Source organism: Centropristis striata, chromosome 5 (genome assembly GCF_030273125.1).
Source record: "Centropristis striata isolate RG_2023a ecotype Rhode Island chromosome 5, C.striata_1.0, whole genome shotgun sequence".
Classification (NCBI taxonomy): Eukaryota; Metazoa; Chordata; class Actinopteri; order Perciformes; family Serranidae; genus Centropristis; species Centropristis striata.
The window spans coordinates 35,689,226-35,708,906 of record NC_081521.1 but is presented as its reverse complement, the minus strand read 5'-3'; the positions used below and the strand labels follow the sequence as shown (position 1 = coordinate 35,708,906).

At 40.0% G+C, this 19,681-nt stretch overlaps 2 protein-coding genes across 5 annotated transcripts; both read left to right on the top strand.

Annotated features, from left to right (window-relative positions):
* Nucleotides 1-359: 359 nt before the first annotated feature.
* Nucleotides 360-4,534, top strand: LOC131971299 (ubiquitin-conjugating enzyme E2 variant 1-like). 2 transcript variants are annotated; one of them, XM_059332672.1, is made up of 4 exons: nucleotides 360-461; nucleotides 1,487-1,635; nucleotides 2,304-2,429; nucleotides 3,671-4,534. In XM_059332672.1, exons 1-4 carry the CDS (start codon nucleotides 440-442, stop codon nucleotides 3,815-3,817), a joined length of 444 nt encoding a protein of 147 aa, XP_059188655.1. In that variant the 5' UTR covers nucleotides 360-439; the 3' UTR covers nucleotides 3,818-4,534. The 2 variants fall into 2 exon arrangements, with proteins under 2 accessions (XP_059188655.1, XP_059188654.1); XM_059332671.1 differs by having other exon boundaries at nucleotides 405-467.
* A 4,906-nt stretch (nucleotides 4,535-9,440) lies between these two features.
* slc52a3 (solute carrier family 52 member 3) lies at nucleotides 9,441-15,368 on the top strand. 3 transcript variants are annotated; one of them, XM_059333534.1, is made up of 5 exons: nucleotides 9,441-9,686; nucleotides 10,800-10,887; nucleotides 11,374-12,442; nucleotides 13,932-14,055; nucleotides 14,341-15,368. In XM_059333534.1, the coding sequence occupies exons 3-5, from the start codon at nucleotides 11,454-11,456 to the stop codon at nucleotides 14,551-14,553; spliced, it is 1,326 nt and encodes a 441-aa protein (XP_059189517.1). In that variant the 5' UTR covers nucleotides 9,441-9,686; nucleotides 10,800-10,887; nucleotides 11,374-11,453; the 3' UTR covers nucleotides 14,554-15,368. The 3 variants fall into 3 exon arrangements, with proteins under 3 accessions (XP_059189517.1, XP_059189516.1, XP_059189515.1); XM_059333532.1 differs by lacking the exon at nucleotides 9,441-9,686 and adding an exon at nucleotides 10,523-10,626; XM_059333533.1 differs by lacking the exon at nucleotides 10,800-10,887.
* The last annotated feature ends 4,313 nt before the right edge of the window (nucleotides 15,369-19,681 follow it).

Sequence of the window (19,681 nt, the reverse complement as noted above, 5' to 3'; positions counted from 1 at the left end):
ATATATATATATATATATATCATGCTCTGCCTTCTTAACCTCCGTTTTAGGAGCCTAAAGTCATATGTTTTTTCTCAAGGAGGACATTTGGACATGCCAGTGTAAAATAAAAATGCACAAATATATAATTTTATGTACATATGTATGTATGTGTATATATATATATATATATATATATATATATTTGGACTATATGCGATGTAAATCAAATTGACTTGACTCCTTTCTTCACACATTTAAGATATTTAAAATACTAAACGGTTTTAAATATTTTTTAAATTTAGTTTTACATTTTGCAGCATTCAGTTTCTGCAGCCACGTCAAGTCTGTCGCTAACAGGGAGCAACAAAAGAAGCGATGCTGTCGGTTTCTTCTACGCGCACGCACCGTTGGCCACAATGGCAAAATTACGTGCGCGCTCCCGCTGTGTAGCGACAAGATGGCGGTCGCCGTCGGATCAGGTAAAAGTACGAGAGAAATATATCATATTAAGAAACTGAATAACCGTCCGAATTAATAGCTACGATGTAGCTATCAAGTTTCGCAGTAATGTTAATTATTTACCGACGCACCTGATATGTGAAAAGATACAAGCTAACGCAACGCTGGAGCTTGTGAAGTGAATGAATAGGAAGCGATGCTATCAGCTAAGCTAACGTAACTTAAGTTAGATAGAAGGGCACTGAGATGCTCTATGGCTGCTGTTAGATGAGTTTTAGGATGCTTGTTAGCAATTTAACAGCAATAACCTGCTTATGCAATATTGAGTTGCTTGTTGGCTTCCATTTGATAACGTTATTTAGCACGATAATAGTGTCTGGCGCCGATGCTAATGAACCACAGCATTGCTAACGTTACCCTGACGGTGCGGGTAATGTCTTAAAAACGTAACGTAAAATTATTCTTGCCGACTCTAATGTGTTTTTAACCGTAAATGTTATCGATAGATGTGGATCATAGTTGGTGCACATTCTGTCCCCTTGCATGTTTAACCCGAGACTGTTTAACGTCAACAATGACGGTACGTTTTTCTTTCAGCTAATCAAGAAAACATCATCTATGTTGCGTTTCAGTGAAGGGCTCTCAAGATGCCGGTGATCTCAGCTTACCTGCTGCACCATCTGGCAGCGTGACTGTGTTGGTTTGCATGGCTCAGTTAACGGTGCAGCACCACCATATCTCACTGCAGAGGCCAAATGATGCAGCATCCTCGAAACCAGATGCTAAATTTGGGGACATTAATAACTTCTGACATTAAGATGCTGGTGGAAAAGGGGCTGGCCAACTAATGTGCCCCTTGTTTTCCTGTCACGTTGTGTCTGAGTCATGCTCACCAGATTACACCTTTATAACTGCAAGTCATTGCTCTGGCAGAAGCCTACAGTTTTGGCGTGGTGGTACCTAAATCCACTTGTCATGTTGGAAGTGTCCTTGTGGGAGCATAACTGTCTGTCTTTGGTGTGTGTGTGTTTTTTTATATGAACAGACGTTAAAGTTCCTCGCAATTTCCGGCTCCTAGAAGAGCTGGAAGAAGGCCAGAAAGGTGTGGGAGATGGAACAGTGAGCTGGGGTCTGGAAGATGATGAGGACATGACCTTATCAAAGTGGAGAGGAGTGATCCTTGGCCCTCCAAGGGTGAGAAGTGCCACGTTTTACCACATAAATGAGGACTGTGCAATGAGAATTCAAGAGATTAAACTGTGATGTTAGTGTGCCGATCAGGACCTATGTCTAAGGGAGGGAGGCTAATGAATGATGATACATTAGTTGTGGAAGTGAATTTGAGACAGCGGCACAGCAAAACACCTTAGTGAAGAGAAAAGTATCACAAATAAATAAACCACTGGAAGCAACAGGTATCACATCATATAGCACAGTTGTCACGTCACACAATTGTTTTAATACCTTTTTGAAAAATCAACATTTTAGCATTGATTTCTTGGGTGCTACATTTAGGGATGAGTTAGGTATGTTGGTACAATTGCAATAACAGTTTTCTTTAATTTTGGTTGACTACCTTTGGAGGCTAGGTTAGTAAAAGTGCAGCTCAATATGCATCTGTAATGTATAGAACTAGAGGGCACCTCAGTACCTCAAGGTTGTTATTGGACAATAATGTATGTATATCAGGCTTTAGCTTTCTCAACTAACATATTTATTGTTGCTATGGAACTAACTGGGTAATACAATTTTAACATAATCAGGATTTGGAGTGTTTTCTCCCATGGATTTCACATCGATGATTACACTATACAGTTTGTACTTGTGTTCATTCACCTCTCCCTACCCATCTCTGTCCACAGACAAGCTATGAAAACAGGATGTACAATCTGAAGGTTGAATGTGGGCCAGAATACCCAGATGCACCACCGTTTGTCAGATTTGTGACAAAGATAAACTTGAATGGCGTGCACACATCCAACGGTGTGGTATGTAAATCTTCAAAACTAACTTTGAATGCCTCGGCTGTATGCAGTCTTTTTAAAATAGATTATGTTGTTGAACCTGTTCTTGCCAAACTTAATATATTTTGAGATACACATTAGAGCAGACTGTTCCGTGCAGATGAGCAGGTTTTTGTTCTGCAAGTGCATGCTTGAATCCTCTGACAGATAATGCAACCATTGCATTTATCTAATTTTGTTCACCTGACTGGGCTCAAAAACCGTACAGGATTGGTTGCACTCAAACTGCAGTATGTCTTATTATTCTCAATTGAGTAGTGCAGAAAATATCATACAATGCCGAGATGACAGGCAGAGTTTCCCCTCAGGAGGGCAGTGAGAGCATGTTCTTGTTTTTTGTTTCAACTGTTCAAATGCAACAATGCCTGACCATTTATTGTTCTCTTGTTTCCTAATTCATGTCAAAATGAGCTTACTTAAATATACTGCAGATCATGACTATCAAACTCAAATAGAAAATGTCCATACTAAAATTAAGACCTACACCTGGTTTGAGCTTCTGCGTTTAGGAGCCAGCCAATGGACAGGTCCCTGGAAATTGTAGCTCTATCCTGGCAGAGGGAAGTCATAAGAGGGTGTGGGGTCTGCATTGGAGACGATGCAGCCTGCTGGCTCCATGACTAAGCTAAGTCTGGGATTCTTTTGTGCAGCCAGGTCTCCAATATCACCATAACGCAGCTATCCGTATGGTGTCATCCATCTTGTTGATGATGGAGCGGCTGCTGGCCAGAAAGATGCAGGTTTATGTGGGGCTCCTCTTAGCTTAGTCTGGTTCTCGGCTCACCTGCCTTGCATCGGCTTGTTCTTGCATCACCTCTGCTGAGTGAGTAATATTTGCCAGGAGGAGCCGGCCTTTCCAGGGAACCATGCATTGCAACATTTTCTTGAATGCGGATTCCCGGTCTGGGTGTAGGTCGTAATTTTGCTACAATAACTCACTTTCGCCTCTGGACACAAATCATCTTACATGTAAGGACGACCCAGAAAAAGCTGGTTAGCATGCCTCTTTGCAACAAGATAGATAGACGTCCTTGACATAACGTCAACAGTTACTTCTTCACACGATCTTGATAATGTTAATATAATAATCTTATATGTTGTATGTTGTATGATTAGACCTCAAACATTTAGGGTCTTTTAGAAACTTGAAAGTTAGAGTATTTTTGTTTGTGATCATCCATTCTTACTAGCTCTCTGTCCTGCAGGTTGACATGCATGCAGTGACTGCACTGGCCAAGTGGCAGAACTCCTACAGTATCCGGATGGTGCTGCTGGAGCTGCGACGGCTCATGACCTTCAAGGAAAACATGAAGCTTCCTCAGCCACCGGAGGGCCAGATGTACAGCAACTGAGCCCCTGCTACTTTTTGCCTCCATCTTTTTCTCCCAACCCCCCTCCTTCCAACTCTTCTGTTTTGCTTTCATCCCTTTATCCCCCATCCTCTCCGCCATGTGACATTCCACCTCCTGCCAACACCTTGACTGAGCACACACACACACACACACACACACACACACACACACACACACACACACACACACACACACACACACATAGTAAAACACTGAAGTACACAGCAACAGATACATGCATACACACAGCACATGACTGAAGTAACACGGCAACAGTTACATGCACACGTGCACATACAGCACATGACTGAAGTAACACGGCAACATACATGCAGACACAGACGCACACACACACACACACACACACACACACACACACACACACACACACACACACAGCATCAGATACATGCAAACATACGTACACATTTATCGGTACACACACACAGCACCTATACATTATAAAATAACAGATACATATACATACACATATATCTGTATACACACACACTTATTGAGCGTTCATGAAAGTCATTCCAGGCCCTCCCTCTCCCATCACTGGAGCTCTGGGTGGACTCGATGTGACGAGGCAGGTGGAGTCCTCAGTCCACACCAGATACGATCATTCGAATACTGTACATGTTACTAATCTTTTTTTATTATTATTTGTTAAAAAATGCAGATTGTACAATAACATAAATAATCTTATTGAGTGTACCTCTTTTGTGTGTTGCCTTTTTGTAACGTTAAAAAACAAATCGGATAATCTTCTTTCAAGGCGTAGAAATGAAATCCCCCCCGAAACACATTCAACTTGGCAAATCATGTAAAGTATGCATTGAGATGTGGCTAGATGTCTAATGAAATAATTCTCCTCAGTGTGTGTTGACATGGGCGTGCACAGAATAATTATTCTTCCGCGATCCTGCAGCTCAGCAAGGTGCCAGGAAGTGATCACCTTTCTTCACACATGGCTTTTTTTTCTTCTCTTCTATGTAAGAATTGTCCAAAGTGAACATTGTGTATCCATACCACTATATCTGGTCGTAATATGCATAGTAGCATAGTATGCAAATCTACTGTAGGTCTGCAGAAGTCCCAGTTTTAAACCATGCTTGAAAATAGAAGTGAAATCAGCTACCTCTTTTGGTCCTGTGTAACGTCAGAGGAGTTCATCTGACTTGTGAAACTGTCTTTGCTACTTCATGTGACAATTTGTTTTACTTTCTCCACTTCTTTCATAAATTTTAATTCATGCTTTTCATGCATTTGTGTCATTGTAGATCACTACGTGTTAGTCATGAAAGTTTACATGTAGCATTTCTACACAATGACTTGTTTTCTGTACAGTGTTAATTAACATAACATCTTTAATGATCCTCAGATCCAGCAGAAGCATTCTATGTTAAGTCACTTTAAAATTAAATGAGCAGATCGATACCACTCTGTCTATAAACAGAATATAAAGCTAGCTTAGCTTAGCATAAAGACTGGAAATAAAGACAGCCAGCCTGCTTCTGCCTGAAGGTAAATAAAACCACCTCACCATTAAATCTCACTTAGCATGTTGTATTTTGTTTAATCATAAATGGTAAATACAAAGGTAATTACATTATATAACTAAAGATCTTACTGGCTCAACAGCAGTTTCTGCTTATTGGTAAAAAAAAAAAAAAATCCTTATTTGGGAAATTTTAATTTTGGTCAGGTTTACTGTGGTGGAATATGGACTTCCATAGGAAAAGTAGCAAGACCACAGGATAAAAATACTTTATTAAAGGTAAAGTCCTGCATTCAAAATCCTAAGTAAAACTTAAACTATAATTTTGGCATAAAAATAATACTTTTGTATTATTTCTTTCAAGGGAGTCCTGGTGTTAAATTTCACATAAAAGCACAACTGACTTAAAACAATGCAGCAGGAAAACAACTGACAAAAACCACAGGTTATACATAAAGGAGACCAGCAACATGAACGGCCCATCATAAGCAAACGAATATATATATAATGTGATTATAATTAGTGATGCATCAATGAGTTCCTCACAATGTTGCAGCTGGTGAAGGTAGAGCTCATTTTCATATATATTGAATACTGACCGGTTGTACAATCTGTAATAATACGTCATCATTTAATAATTTATAATTCATACTACTTTGAATCTGCAAAATAACTAGTAAATAATGTCATATTAATACAATATTGGTTGTCAAAATGTAATGGAGTAGAAGTATAAAATTGCATAACAAAGAAATTCTCAATCTAAAATAAAACTATTGTACCAAATATTGTACTTAAGTAATTCAGTAAATGTACTTTATAAAGTTAAAATAATTCCTCAATCATTTTGCTATCTGCTGTTGGCACAGAGTTTCCTTTTTTTTAAAATTAAGTGTTTGAAGGATGATCAGTGATTAAGTAATTGTGCTCATTGTTGAAACATGCAAATTAGTTCACACTTTCATGTTGCCCACAGAATGAACTTGTGATCTTTACTTAACTAACTTTGCATCTTGTGCCACCATCAGGAAAAAGTTGGAATTTTTATTTTATGAACAAATACTTACAAAACTAATGACCTCTGTCTCATGAGCTTCAGCTATACCACTGCATTTGTGCTTCCTGCAACAGGCTTAACTAACAAATTGAACATGCTAAACATTACTGTGCACTGTGAACTGTCAATGTGATGTTGACACTGAAGTGTGCATAAGTCACTAGCATGGCTGTAGAGACTTTGTCTTGCTTTATTATACAGCAGTTTATTGTGAGTAATAAAACACAAGTTTGACCTATGTAGTCAAGGCTAAATGCAGTTTTGACGTTGTGACATTATGAAACTATCAGTGCTGCACTAAAAAAGAGACAGATATTTCTACATTGTTTACATTGTTGTCTTAGCACTGGTGAGTAATGAAGAGGTGCTACTTCTCTGGAAACATGTTGCAAGTGTTTGTTGCACAAGACTCTGACTCAGTCAGTGAAATTGTCATACTTTTCACTTTTTCACATTCTTTCATTGTGTTAGCCACACATGCACAACGGCCATATATTGTATATAAATAATGGCAGATTCAATCACGCTCAGTGAAGAATTTTAAATGTTGCAAATTTGGAGACAGGTTGCAAATGTAACACAGAAGAGGTAGATAGATAGACAGATAGATAGATAGATAGATAGATAGATAGATAGATAGATAGATAGATAGATAGATAGATAGATAGATGTACTTCATTTATCCCAAGCTGGGAAATTACAATAACAACACAATTAAATAATTAAATAAAAAGAACAACCTAGGAATACTTCAAGCAATAAAATATAAAAATACAATAAAATACAATAAAAAATAAAGTGTCTAAAGAAAAAGTGTCTAAAGAAGGAGTATGTATTAAGGAGTAGAATAGAATTCCAGTGCAGAATAAATATGAATATACAGTATAAAAATGTTGGTGCTATGAAACAAATAAGGTGCAATGAACAGTGTGCATAAAAAACACATAAAGTGCATAACGACGGTGTGTAATGAACCAGGCTATTATTTGTTATTGTACAGTGTGATGGCATGTGGCAGGAAAGATTTTTTATATCTGTCCCTATGACAGCGGAGCTGGAGCAGCCTGTGAGAGAAGGTGCTCCGCTGTCTTTCTAGTGTGTGATGGAGAGGGTGCTGATCATTGTCCATGATGGCCAGCAGTTTGTTTAGTTTTCTCCTCTCCACCACAGTCCCAAAAGTCTCCAGCCTGAGACCAAGTACAGAGCCAGCCTTCTTGATCATTTTATCAAGTCTGTTGGTGTCGCTGGCTCTGATGCTGCTGCCCCAACACACAGCAGCAAAGAAAATGAGGAGTACCATGAGGATAACACCTAGTTATATATTTCTATACTAAATATATTTCTCTATATATATTTATATACTTAACATCCGGTTTTACTTGACCTATCATCATCAAACAGGCTATCAGGGATATCTGGGATAATTACTATTTTTAATATAAGACCTGTACCGAGCAAAGCATGTTTACATCATAATTCAAGTACTTCCTTACATACTATCAATTAGTAGTGATCAGCAGGTTATTTACTTTTAATAAATGGCCTAGTATTTGTAGAATATGATAATGTAGAAGGCATAATTAGGACCTTTATAATGATTCCTTATGCAGAATGGCCCATTATTAGAATAATATGTTACTTTATAGGTTAGTAACATTAGTTTAACTGATGTAGTAAACTGTAAATGACCTGTTGACATGATGAAACTCTATCAGCTCTGTACTTAATGAGAGACGGAAGTTTTTTTATGTCGTCATGTCTTTTCACTGGTGAGTAATGAAGAGGCGTCAACTTCTCTGGAATCATGTTATAACCCTTTGTTGCACAAGACTTCGAGCCTCCTACTCAAACTGTTTGATGTGTACAAGTGGATCTCTCACAGGTTCTAATATTTGCTTTGGCTCAATTATTGAATGAGAATGATTTGAGTAATGGCTAAACTTAAAGGTGCACATAATAACTTGTTACTTGCACATTAGAGGCACTTTGGCTCTATGTTGATCATTATGAAGCTATGTTTCTTACGCTAAAGAAATAAGAAGGAGTCAGTGTTCTTATGTGGGCATCAAAACTAATAGATTGATCACAACAAGATTACGCAAACTAGATTGAGAAGATGGAGGATAAGGCACCAAGGTTCCGTCTGATCACAGAGTGAATGATATCACGAAGAATGACTATTTTGAATATGAAACCCATACTGAGCAAAGCATATTAAGATCATACTTCTTGAGTAGGTTATTGACTTTTAGTTAACTGTGTAGTAGTTGTAGGACATGGTTATGTAGAATACACATTATGCTTTATAATGACTAGCCACTATGCTACTAATATGTATATTGATGAATGAAATGTTTGGGATGAGTTACTGCTTTTTTCAGACATGCAATAGAGCACTGGAGTCTATCGAAACAGTTGTGAAAATTGACTAATTAATTGAAATCTTTATTTCGAAAATGTAATTCTTTAGAGCATAAATAAACAAACCAACAAAATAATAGTGCATATAGTGCATAAGAAAACAGTCAATTTTAATTACATGTTCGAAAAGGAGTGGAAAAGGAATGTGAATTCATATAATCCCATCCCCTCTCCACTGATGTTTAGCTAATAAGGCAGCATAGGCTTCCTTGTTTAAATGATGAATAAATAAATAAATAAATAAATAAATAAGAAACATTAACTTATAAATTGATTTATTCTCTTCTATAAACATGTACTACTCCCATAATGAAATATATGTTTTTAATCATTTAAATATCTATTCTTCAGCACCCATTTACCCCTTATATCTATATCTATACACACAGACAGGTATGCATTCCTATCTGCAAACAAAAAAAAGAACAACCAATAACCATCATAATCACTTGGTTATTGCGCAGAAAATGTTCAAACTGAATCAGTCATTGCTTTGAAGAAAAACCAAGAGCTCTACCTCTATGCCAGATCACACTTGAGGCCAGCAGGGAGTGCTGCAGGCTTGAGCAGTCAGAAACAACAACATTTCCCTGCTGGGGGGAGGCAAACGTGTGTCAACTAAAATGCAAAGGGCATATGAAAGGGCATCAACACTGACTTGACCTAATTATGAGGCGGGTGCAATAAAGAAAGCTCAGTGGATTATAGAGACTGCCCTCTGTTATGCAGTGGAGCTGATCAACCACTGCAGTGGACTCTGACCTACCCAGAAGCCCCATGTGATTCTCATCAGTGTGTGCATGTAAGAACAGCCAAAGGAGGTCTGTCACTAACCTCTATATAAAATGACAGCAAGACGTATTCAACACCTCCAGGGACTGAAGAAACTTGTAAGTACATTCCCATATCTAAAAGGCAGCTTATTTGCTTTAGAGATCAGCAGTGACTGTTTGGTGAACTGCATTTTCACTTCCTCTAAAAACATGAGAATCTATACTAAGACCACACTCCATTATCTCATGTGTCACATTGTTTAAAGTCACAATGCTGTTTCCCTAAGAAGCCCTTGTGACAGTTTCCTGAGCCAACATGGAAACATCATATGATCATTTACACATTTCTAGCTTGTTTTTGTACATCATCATGAGATCAGTGTGAAAGCTACAAGCGTGCCAAAAGACAGAGTGTCGAGGCCCATATGTTCTGTCGGATTCCTCCACAACGTGTGAAAAGGGATGTGAAAATTGTATCAGCTGCTTGAAACACGAGTAGCGCGCTGTGGGTGTGAACTAAAATGATATTGCTGTTAGTTTCTGTCAGGAGAGACTTGATTTCCCGAGGGCTTTATCTATGAAGAAAGACACTTGTCCTTGACTTTCTTTGTTGCATTAATGCACATGAGGTTATTAAAGTTGACTGATAATGACAAAGTAACCGGCCTCAACTGCTCTTATGAATCATCAGGGATTAGAGGTATTCAATTTAAATTCAATTTACTGTTTCTGGCAACAGCCAGGGATTTTGTGACACTTAAATATATTTCCATTTTATGCTACCTTTTACTTCTACTTCACTTTTTACTACTCCACCATATATTTTTTGACACTCATCAACATTTTATTTGTTCAGAGAGAGCCTCAGTAGACGTTTAGTTGACAGTGGAGGGTTGTTAGCTGATTAAGTACACCTGGGTCCTTAGGCTATGTAAGATGGCCCATGTGGTTCTTCCTGCCTCTCCCTTCCGGCAGCTGACATCCACTCTGCATCACTTTCTTTTGCTCTCACACTTCCAACACCTCCACAGCACACAAGCTGTCATGGCTAACATTGGTGATTTCCACACCCCATTAATTTATTGTAACTTTAGTTTCAATAAATTACATTTGTTTCACTCTTGCACAGACTCCTTGTTACCTGACAACTGTGTTTATATCAGATCAGAGAGTTTTTTTGCTATAGAGCTTTATAGATAAATAACCTACAGCACAATTCCCCTCTGTCAGGTAAAGAGGACAACCCCTCGCCAGATGGTTTATTATACTGAACTGTCTCAGAAGCAGTCATTGCAAACTGTTTGGTGTTTGGAAAAGGGTAAGCACATTTAAATAATACCTGGCATGTGATTGGATGAACCATCTGTCTATCAGCGTCAATCACAAAGCCAGTCGGGAGAAGCGCAGAACATCTTTTACGTAGAGGAAAATCTTCAGTGCCATTCTATATTCTCCAGTCCTGATATTTCTGATGCTAGTGCAGCACATTGGCAAACCTTTCTAGGAACCGCCACTATTGTATGAAAATTCTCCTTTTTGTGCCCAAGAGGCTGATACTGATTTTAGAACGAACAACCAATAACATGAATTTTTGAGCTGGAATGAAAATACATCTTTTCTATGATTTCTCTATAATGACTATGCAAGGGTTCTCAGCTTTCTTAAACAAAATAACTTTCTTAAAGCATATTTAAAATGATTATACATTGTACATACTAAGGTTTCATAATCCTACACTGCTTCAGCTTCTTATCTTGGAACAATGAATAATAATAAAAAGTTTAATCCTGACTTTTTGTTCTAGGTATGACACAGCAGAGGTGGAACTTTTGAGGAGGCAGCTTCTTCTTCTTCAAACTTTCTTCAGCCTGATCCAGCTGCACCATGGCTCTGCTGGTACACATGCTGGCCTGTGCCTTTGGCCTGGGCTCTTGGGTGGCGGTGAACGGTCTGTGGGTGGAACTGCCGCTCATCGTCAACACTCTCCCGGAGGGTTGGGAGCTCCCCTCCTACCTGACAGTCATCATCCAGCTGGCCAACCTGGGACCTCTGCTGGTCACCCTCATGCACAAACTGTGCCCGGGTCGTCTCAACGAGCGCGTCGTCATCTACTCCATCCTCTGCATCGGCATCCTCTCCTGCGTCCTGCTCGCCTTCTTCTGGGACAAGACTACGATAGTGGCAGGCGCACCACACAGCACTGCCTTCTTCATCATCACCTTCTTCCTCTCTCTGGTGGACTGTACCTCTTCAGTTACCTTCCTGCCTTTCATGATGCAGCTTCCAGCCAAATACATCACTACGTACTTTATTGGAGAGGGGCTAAGTGGTTTCATTCCTGGCATAGTCGCTCTGGGACAAAGTGTGGGCATCTCCAAATGTGTCAACACCTCTGCAGGAAACCACACGTGGACGTCACATACAGAGTATCTTCCTCCCAACTTCTCCACTGAGGTGTTTTTCTTGCTCCTCGCAGCCATGATGAGCATGAGTCTGGCTGCTTTTGTTGCACTGAACAGGCTTCCTCGGACGTTCGAGCTGTCCACTGAACACCTTGTGCCAGACACTGTGGCCTCTGTCTGCTCCGGCCTGGACAACCCCGGAGCAGAGACTGATGAAGGGGATGTAAAATGCCAGCGTGAGGGGGCAGCACAGAGCAAACTTCCCCTGGCCAGCCCAAAACACTCGCTGTACCAGCTGACCTTTATCTACTGTATGGTGGTGTGGGTTAATGGTGCAACCAACGGCCTGCTGCCCTCCGTGCAGACGTACTCCTGTAAACCCTACGGGAACCTGGCCTATCACCTCTCTGCTGCTCTGGCATCAGTGGCAAACCCGGTGGCTTGCACCATTGCAATGTTTTTCCAAAACAGGTAAAGCGATTATTGTATACATTTTGATTTTTAAAGGATAGGTTCACACTTTCTTTCTGTTACTTCTTGTTTATTTTGGCCATTTAGAGATCCCTTCATAATGTTTGTCTGAAGCTAACAGAGAGCCAAAGCAAACTGAACTTCTTGGTTATGCTGAAGAAATAAGAAAACCACACTTTGTTACAACACTAGAAACTGAAAGACCGGGATGGCAGTTTTTTTTAAAATGGTATCTCATAATTAAAGTTTCTTCTTTTTCTTTGGCGATAAAATCATGGCTCGACAAAAAACGTGGTGCCAGCAAGTCTTTGAAATCTTTGAAAGTTTTTGAATTCAAAGGAAAAAATCAAGAAAGTGAATATAGAAAAAAAAAATAGACAGACATTCATTATTGAACATACTTAAATATATATATTTGTTGCAAGAAAAGAAATGGAAAAGTTAAAAAAAAGTATTTTTTAAATGTAGTGTTCTGTTATGTTCCGCTGACTGCATTTGTGTTTTCGGCAGTTACGTCATTGTTTCATGTGCCACCTGCCTCGAGGAAGTGCGACGGTCACACATGTGCACATAACACAGCACAACTGGGAAGTGTTCACACATTTACACTCTTCATTTGCGAGCTTCATTAAAACCTGCTCATCCCTGCTCGTTCTTAAAAAAGATTCAGTTTTGCAACAGTGAGTCACCTTGTTCCATGTTTCATACTATACTGTGTTGGGTCATTGCATTTGAGGGAATAGGGCCTGGAATGTCCTCAAAAAGTCCATGGGCAGGTTCAGAGGTCACGGTTAGTTCATTTGATGTCATGTCTGTAATAACTGCAGGTCAGAAAAGGACTGAATGCTGTAGAAATGTTTAGATATCAGAGATTATTGTAACAAAAAAATTGGAGAATTTACTATTAGAGGAGTTTTATTGACATGGACAAAACTGAGTTACTATTTCTTAGTTTCTTTTGTTCAGACAAGGTAAGTAGGAGATGTTTTTACCTGACATGTTTCGACTGACAACTTCAGTCTTCTTCAGAGGTGTCAGCTGATCAACTGATGAAGAAGACTGAAGTTGTCAGTCGAAACATGTCAGGTAAAAACATCTCCTATTTACCTTGTCTGAACAAAAGAAACTAAGAAATAATATTCAGAAGCAGACAAAATGAAATTGCTGGAAATAAAACTGAGTTACGATTGCTTAAGTACCAGCAATGCATTTTCTAATAGCATCTGCTGTAGTGGATACTAATTTGTCTTAGAATATGGAAAGTAAACTTCAGGAATGTGCTTCATTTGGTCAGAAACACATGAATGAAATTGCATTGAGTCACATAAGCTGGTGGAACAGAGGAGACTCTAATAAATTTCTTGGATAGATCATTTATGTGGGACAATAAAATCCACAAACACTTTCTTTAAAGATAACTTGTCTTTTATCTCTAGGTGGATTCTTAGATATAAAACTGCATCTGATAACAAACCTCTGTTGTATTCAGGTCACTGGTGTTTCTTGGCGTGCTGACAGCTCTGGGGACAGGATTTGGCAGCTACAACATGGCCATGGCAGTTATGAGTCCATGTCCTTTGCTTCAGGGATCTGTGGTGGGAGAGGTGATCATTGTAAGTGAAACATAAACATATTGTGTAAGAGACGTGTGGCATAGAAAGAATAGTCACAGAAGACATTCCTCAGTGGTTTTATCAGGGAAATAGTGGTAAAGGTCAACCCCTCCTTTACGAAAGAACTGAGTATTGAGTAACTCTGCTCAATCTCATAACTGATGATGTATTACATATTTCCACTGCTAGTGTGAAATCCTAATTTGTTTTTGAGACATAAAAGATGTAAAACTTCCCCATTATAGTCATTTATATGAGTCCGCTTTGCTCTTTTGCCCTCACCAGGTGCTCTCATGGCTCTTTTTCACTGGAACGCTTTCTTATGTCAAAGTCATGGTGGGGGTCATCCTGAGAGACCACAGCCACAGCGCCCTGGTCTGGTGCGGAGCTTCACAACAGATTGGCTCACTGATCGGCTCGGTCATCATGTTCCCGCTGGTTAACATCTACCAACTGTTTAAGTCAGGGGACATCTGCAACACTATATGTCCTTTATGACAGTCAAACTGAAAACTGCAGCACTGAGGAGGCTGGAGACTGTATTTAATTTCTTGCAGAGAGTTTGATGAAAAGGTCGATATCACTGATATGTGTGTTGCATATGGTGCTAGAGGTAGGAGTCAATTAGCTTAACTTAGCATAAAGAATGGAAGCAGGGGACAACCGCTAGTCTGACTCAGTCCAAAGGTAAAAATCCGCCCACAAGTACGTAAGATCATTAATTAACCTGTTCATCTTGTATTTCATTCATTGGAATGCAAAAAACATCAGTTGTTTGTATTTAAAGGTGCTGTACATCACATTCACAGCATATCTTTACATAGCAAATATGTGTTTTCTGCTATTTATGAACGCTGTGTACATCCCTTTAAACAAACAGGACACAAATATGTTAATTAGTGAGCTTTAGAGGTGCTGTTTACCAGGTTAGAAAATATAACTAACTTTGGTCAGAGCCATACCTCTTTCCCCCATTCTAGTCTTTATGCTAAGCTAAGCAGCTGCTTGCTGTTATGCTATTTTCAAAGTTATTCATATGAGAAGTAAAACACTGTATAAAGAAATCCACCTTCATATAAATGTGTTTCCAAAAATGTAGAACTATTACTGAGGTTCTGAGAGTCTGTCAGCCCTCTAACATTCCAATTTATATCTTTTGGACATGTTATAACATTTGTTTTCTATCTTTTATCAGTTTTGTGATTTTTACAGCATGTTTGCACTTAACTTTATTAATGTTTGTGTTAAAATCATTTAATACACTATGATGGAAAAAGCTATTTACTTGTATAAAATTAAATATAGAAGCTCAACACTGGGACACAGCTCTTTTATTTTGTCTGATACATAAGTGCATTGCACCAATCATGATCTGTTGACTGGTTTGTCCACTAGATGGCGGAAGCACACTTCTATATATAAAACCTGTCACTTCACGTTCTGCAGGCACACAGTGACAGCAAATCCTTGCCCATGAAATATGTTTTATTGTGTACGTGAAAAAATAATGGAGACTTTAAGCATGTAAGCTAAAGGTTTAATGCTGACATTTATATACATATTATATGGGATGTTTCCCTTTAAATTTGAACATGCATGCAACTAGTAAAAACAGGTTGTTGATGCATTTTATTGGTGTGAATATAAGAGAAACAGTCGGGACATGAACAGTACATTTAGGATTATACTGCCAGTTCAGGACTAATCAGTGGGCTATTTTAGAAAGTAATTGTGGTATTGTTAGGTCCCCAGTTGTGGAGAGTAAATTTACTCAATAAATGCACCTGTTATTATTTATTTAGTTATTTTACAGTATTATTCCACAACATTTCACAGTATAAAATATTGCACTTTTAACTAAATGTATTTGATGTTAATAAAGTTAGTGGTTACTCTTTCAAATTCATTTACATTTAAAAAATATCTAAAAGTATCAAAACAAGTTTAAAGAAATTCACCATGGCCTTCCACAGCAATAAAAAGCTGCTTACACTTTGTTGCATCAGTTTAAAAGCAATATAAGCAATATAAGAGCATGACAGATATGGGATTTTTGATGTCGGTTCACTGATTACAGATATGAAAAAAAAAAAAAATTCTATGTGGACTGTGCGCCCATTATGTACCAATACGACTCCAGAGAGGTACTCAGAGGACTGCTTTCTTACATAATGTTCTTCAAAGCCACCGGACTCCTATAAGAACATGGGAGTTGCTGGTCTACTGCTGCCTCAATTTCGATCATATGTTTGTGTTATTGTGTGACTTTGGTGAATCTGAACTAACCCTTTAAAACATCAAAGTCACACAATAGGACAATAATAACTAGGTAATACATTGGCGGTGTACCTCATACAAACCCAGTTTAAAAAATATAAACTACTCCTTTTAAGTGAACATTATAAGCTTCACACAGGCCATGCTAATATTATTGTTCACTTATTGAAACCTATTGCTGATGCGATGTATGCGTTAGTCTTGCAATAATGTTATTCAAACATTGACTGAAGTGCTCTCTGTAATAAACCACCAACAGATTAATAAATCACCAACTAGTAATGGAAATGGTGATAACACACAAAAGATAAACAGCCATGAGAAACCAGACAGATCCTATAATACGTCTGGTCCAAACCCCCATCATCCCTATCAAAGATGCTGCTGCACATCCTCTGAGGAGGACGCTGGTCATCCATGGGAACCAGAGAGTGGTTTCCCATCAGCAGCTGTTCCTCCTCTCTGCCCCCTTGCCCTTCAGAAGGAGAGCGAGAGGTTCCCCGGCCGGGAGGAGGAGGGCTCTAATTACTGATGCTCAGCGGGGGCCGATGGCTGTTGCTCCTGCCGCTGGTCACTTGGGAGCTTCCCTGACCCCAACACTGAGTAAAAACAAAAAGATAAGGAAAGGAAAATGGGGCCACAATTAGCCCAATGTAGCCTCCAGGGCCCAGGATCAGTGGAGGAGAAGCACAGATGGGACTTTCTCACTTGGATTTGTTGAATCTACATTGCAGCATGTGTAAGCTGCACAGAAATCACTGCAGTCGGTTGTTGGTGCAGATTTGAAGAAAGGGTTTGGTATAAAATCACCTCAAACAATACATAAGATTTATTATTTTTTCATTAAAATAAAAAAACCTGGTGAGTATTATCATTCAACTGGGAGTGTTCACCTGAAGATTGCACGCTGTTCTGCTGTTGTTACCATGACATTGAATGCTTATAATCAAAAGGATATTCTCTAAGCTTCATTAGCTAAATTCCTTGATTGGCTCAGGGCTTTTGTGTCGAGACAAAACAAAGCAGCAAAGAAAAGTGTATCATTTTCCTGCGAGTGTCAGATGGTCCCATCGCTCCTCCAGCTGGTCAGGAGGGGCTGAGGCCACCTGGATGCTGTGTCCCGGTCCTGTGAGATCCTGCAGTCTCCTCCGCCATGTGAAGACTCCACTTACTACGCCACTGAGAGGTCCATCTGCTTAGGACGACACCTCCCAAAGAGCCCCCCCTTCCCCATCACCACCACCACCACTGCTCCCCCACAGCTCCCCTCCCTGCAGCCAGTCACTGTGCCTCTCAGCTAAATGAGCAGCGTGTCAAATGGAAGGAGGATTTACCCTTCCTTTAACTGGATAAGAGAATAAATTTGCAGCACCGTGATGCAATGAATGAATGAGCCCACCTGCACTGCTGCTGAATCGACAGATATGTCACCTGTGTCTGACTTTGCACGAGCTTCTGTTTCCGGGGCACGTATGCAGAGTTCACCGAGTCGCGTGTTAACATTTGGCCGCACAAAGCAAGATAGTTTTTGTTGTTGACAAAAATGACAAAACATCGCTCAGTAAGTGTGGAAATTTGCTTGAGTGAACCCGCAGCTCCACAGATTTTGGCAGCTGATGTTCAGGTGAACAGCTTGTCGGTAAACCAATTGCTGATGCATGCAGACAATTCACAGACAGGCTCAGCTCAGACAGCATCTCACAGCCTCTCTCCCATCAATTTCCACACACACCCCATCTAATAAATGCCGTCCATTTATTTGAAATTAGATGTGACAGCCCTGTGTCATTTCACTATAGTGTCTCGGAGCAGACAGCGATGCACACGGGCCCACTCCTCGTTTTCTATCAGCAGGTATTGATGTTGCTTTAATGAAGTGCCTAGCACTCCACCCTAGGAAGAGACAAGTCTGTCAGCATATGTAAATGCTTCCTGCCTGTCATTGTTGTGGAGGGTTCAGCATGGGTCAGCATAGATTCCCCCTCTGGGAACCCTTTGTTCTGGGGCCCGACTGTGCCACATGAGGGGACCAATTACAGAGCCGCACAGCAGGACGGGGGTGCTAACTTGTTACCCTGCTGTAGTGAGCTAATTATTACCTTCACACTGTGGGTAGAAAACAGCCAGTGCATCATGGATGGGTAACAAAAGCTAGTTTCTCTGTATGCCCATAGCTTTTGCATATCTAGTATATGATAGGACATTTCACAACAGTGAATTGGTTTATATTAAATGAATTATTCCAGTTTGGGAAAAGGTCATCCTAATTTTCAGGCCATAAATAGCTACTGAACTACTTAAATCCCAATGGAGCTCCTTTGCATTGTCAATGCAAAGGCAATTTACAGGCTACACAGACTGCCAACCACATAACCTTGATGTGGTGTCAAGAAATGATTTATGAAAATGCATCCTGCTCTGCTGGTCCCGAGCGAGACCTGGCTGGACCCGGAGTGTTGACACAAAGCCCATATGGCCGAGCAAACACACACTCACTGAATTATCATTCATATCATAACATCTCAATGGGCTTTTGTTCCCAGTTCCTGATGAGATATTGGCAGTCTGTTTCTCATCAAGGAGTGCAAGAGATCTGCCAGGTTTTTCGCCGAACAACAGAATGTTTCAGCTGACGCGCAAAACGATGCTTTATCCTGATGCCAGTGAGTGGAGACGTAAGTGTTTGATAAAAAGTAACAATGAGCAGGTCGAGCTAAATGTGTAAACACACCTGAGCAGCAGCTGCATTATCAGGAGTGTTTTGGAGGGTTAAATAAAGGATATATTTTAGGACAAAACACCAAACACACCTCTTGATGCATATAGACGCCCTTCCTTTCTTGCTATTAGCCCCCTCCCCTTACATCCAGCCCATTCATCTCCTTCTCCCCACCCCCAGTGACCAGTCTCGCCCAGCTGCTAGGGGCTACCAGTCCCCCTCGTGTGTGGGGCCAGTCAAGTGGAAAATGGCTGCTACCGAGAGAGCCCACTTTAGAGAGCCATCATCCTTTGAAGGGGCATGATGGCCTTTGACAGCCACAGTGTTAACGTGGAGCCCACACGAACACAGCACTGCTATTATCGTGTTTACTAAAGCAAGAGGAGAGGAGAGGGGATCAAGGGGAGACCCTGTTGGTTGATGTTTGAGTCCAAGGGTAGCGGGGTGCTTGTCTGAGCCACGCCACAGTGGCATTGTGGGGAAACATGACATGGGATCACTCACAGCCAGGTGGAGATTGTATTTCAACATGTCAGTCGAGCTTTTAGTGAACAGGTGGTGATATGATTTGTTTGTCTTGTGTGTGATTACTATTCAAACATCCACTTGTTACAGTCAGATATTGCAGGC

What these genes read in the sequence shown, in the direction of transcription:
- LOC131971299 (XM_059332671.1), top strand. Translation starts at nt 440, where the DNA reads ATGGCGGTCGCCGTCGGATCAGGTAAAA. An exon ending in TGATCCTTGGCCCTCCAAGG is followed by an intron (nt 1,636 to 2,303) that starts GTGAGAAGTGCC and finishes CTCTGTCCACAG; the next exon opens with ACAAGCTATGAAAACAGGAT. An exon ending in TGCACACATCCAACGGTGTG is followed by an intron (nt 2,430 to 3,670) that starts GTATGTAAATCT and finishes TCTGTCCTGCAG; the next exon opens with GTTGACATGCATGCAGTGAC.
- slc52a3 (XM_059333533.1), top strand. Translation starts at nt 11,454, where the DNA reads ATGGCTCTGCTGGTACACATGCTGGCCTGTGCCTTTGGCCTGGGCTCT. An exon ending in GCAATGTTTTTCCAAAACAG is followed by an intron (nt 12,443 to 13,931) that starts GTAAAGCGATTA and finishes TGTTGTATTCAG; the next exon opens with GTCACTGGTGTTTCTTGGCG. An exon ending in TGGTGGGAGAGGTGATCATT is followed by an intron (nt 14,056 to 14,340) that starts GTAAGTGAAACA and finishes TGCCCTCACCAG; the next exon opens with GTGCTCTCATGGCTCTTTTT.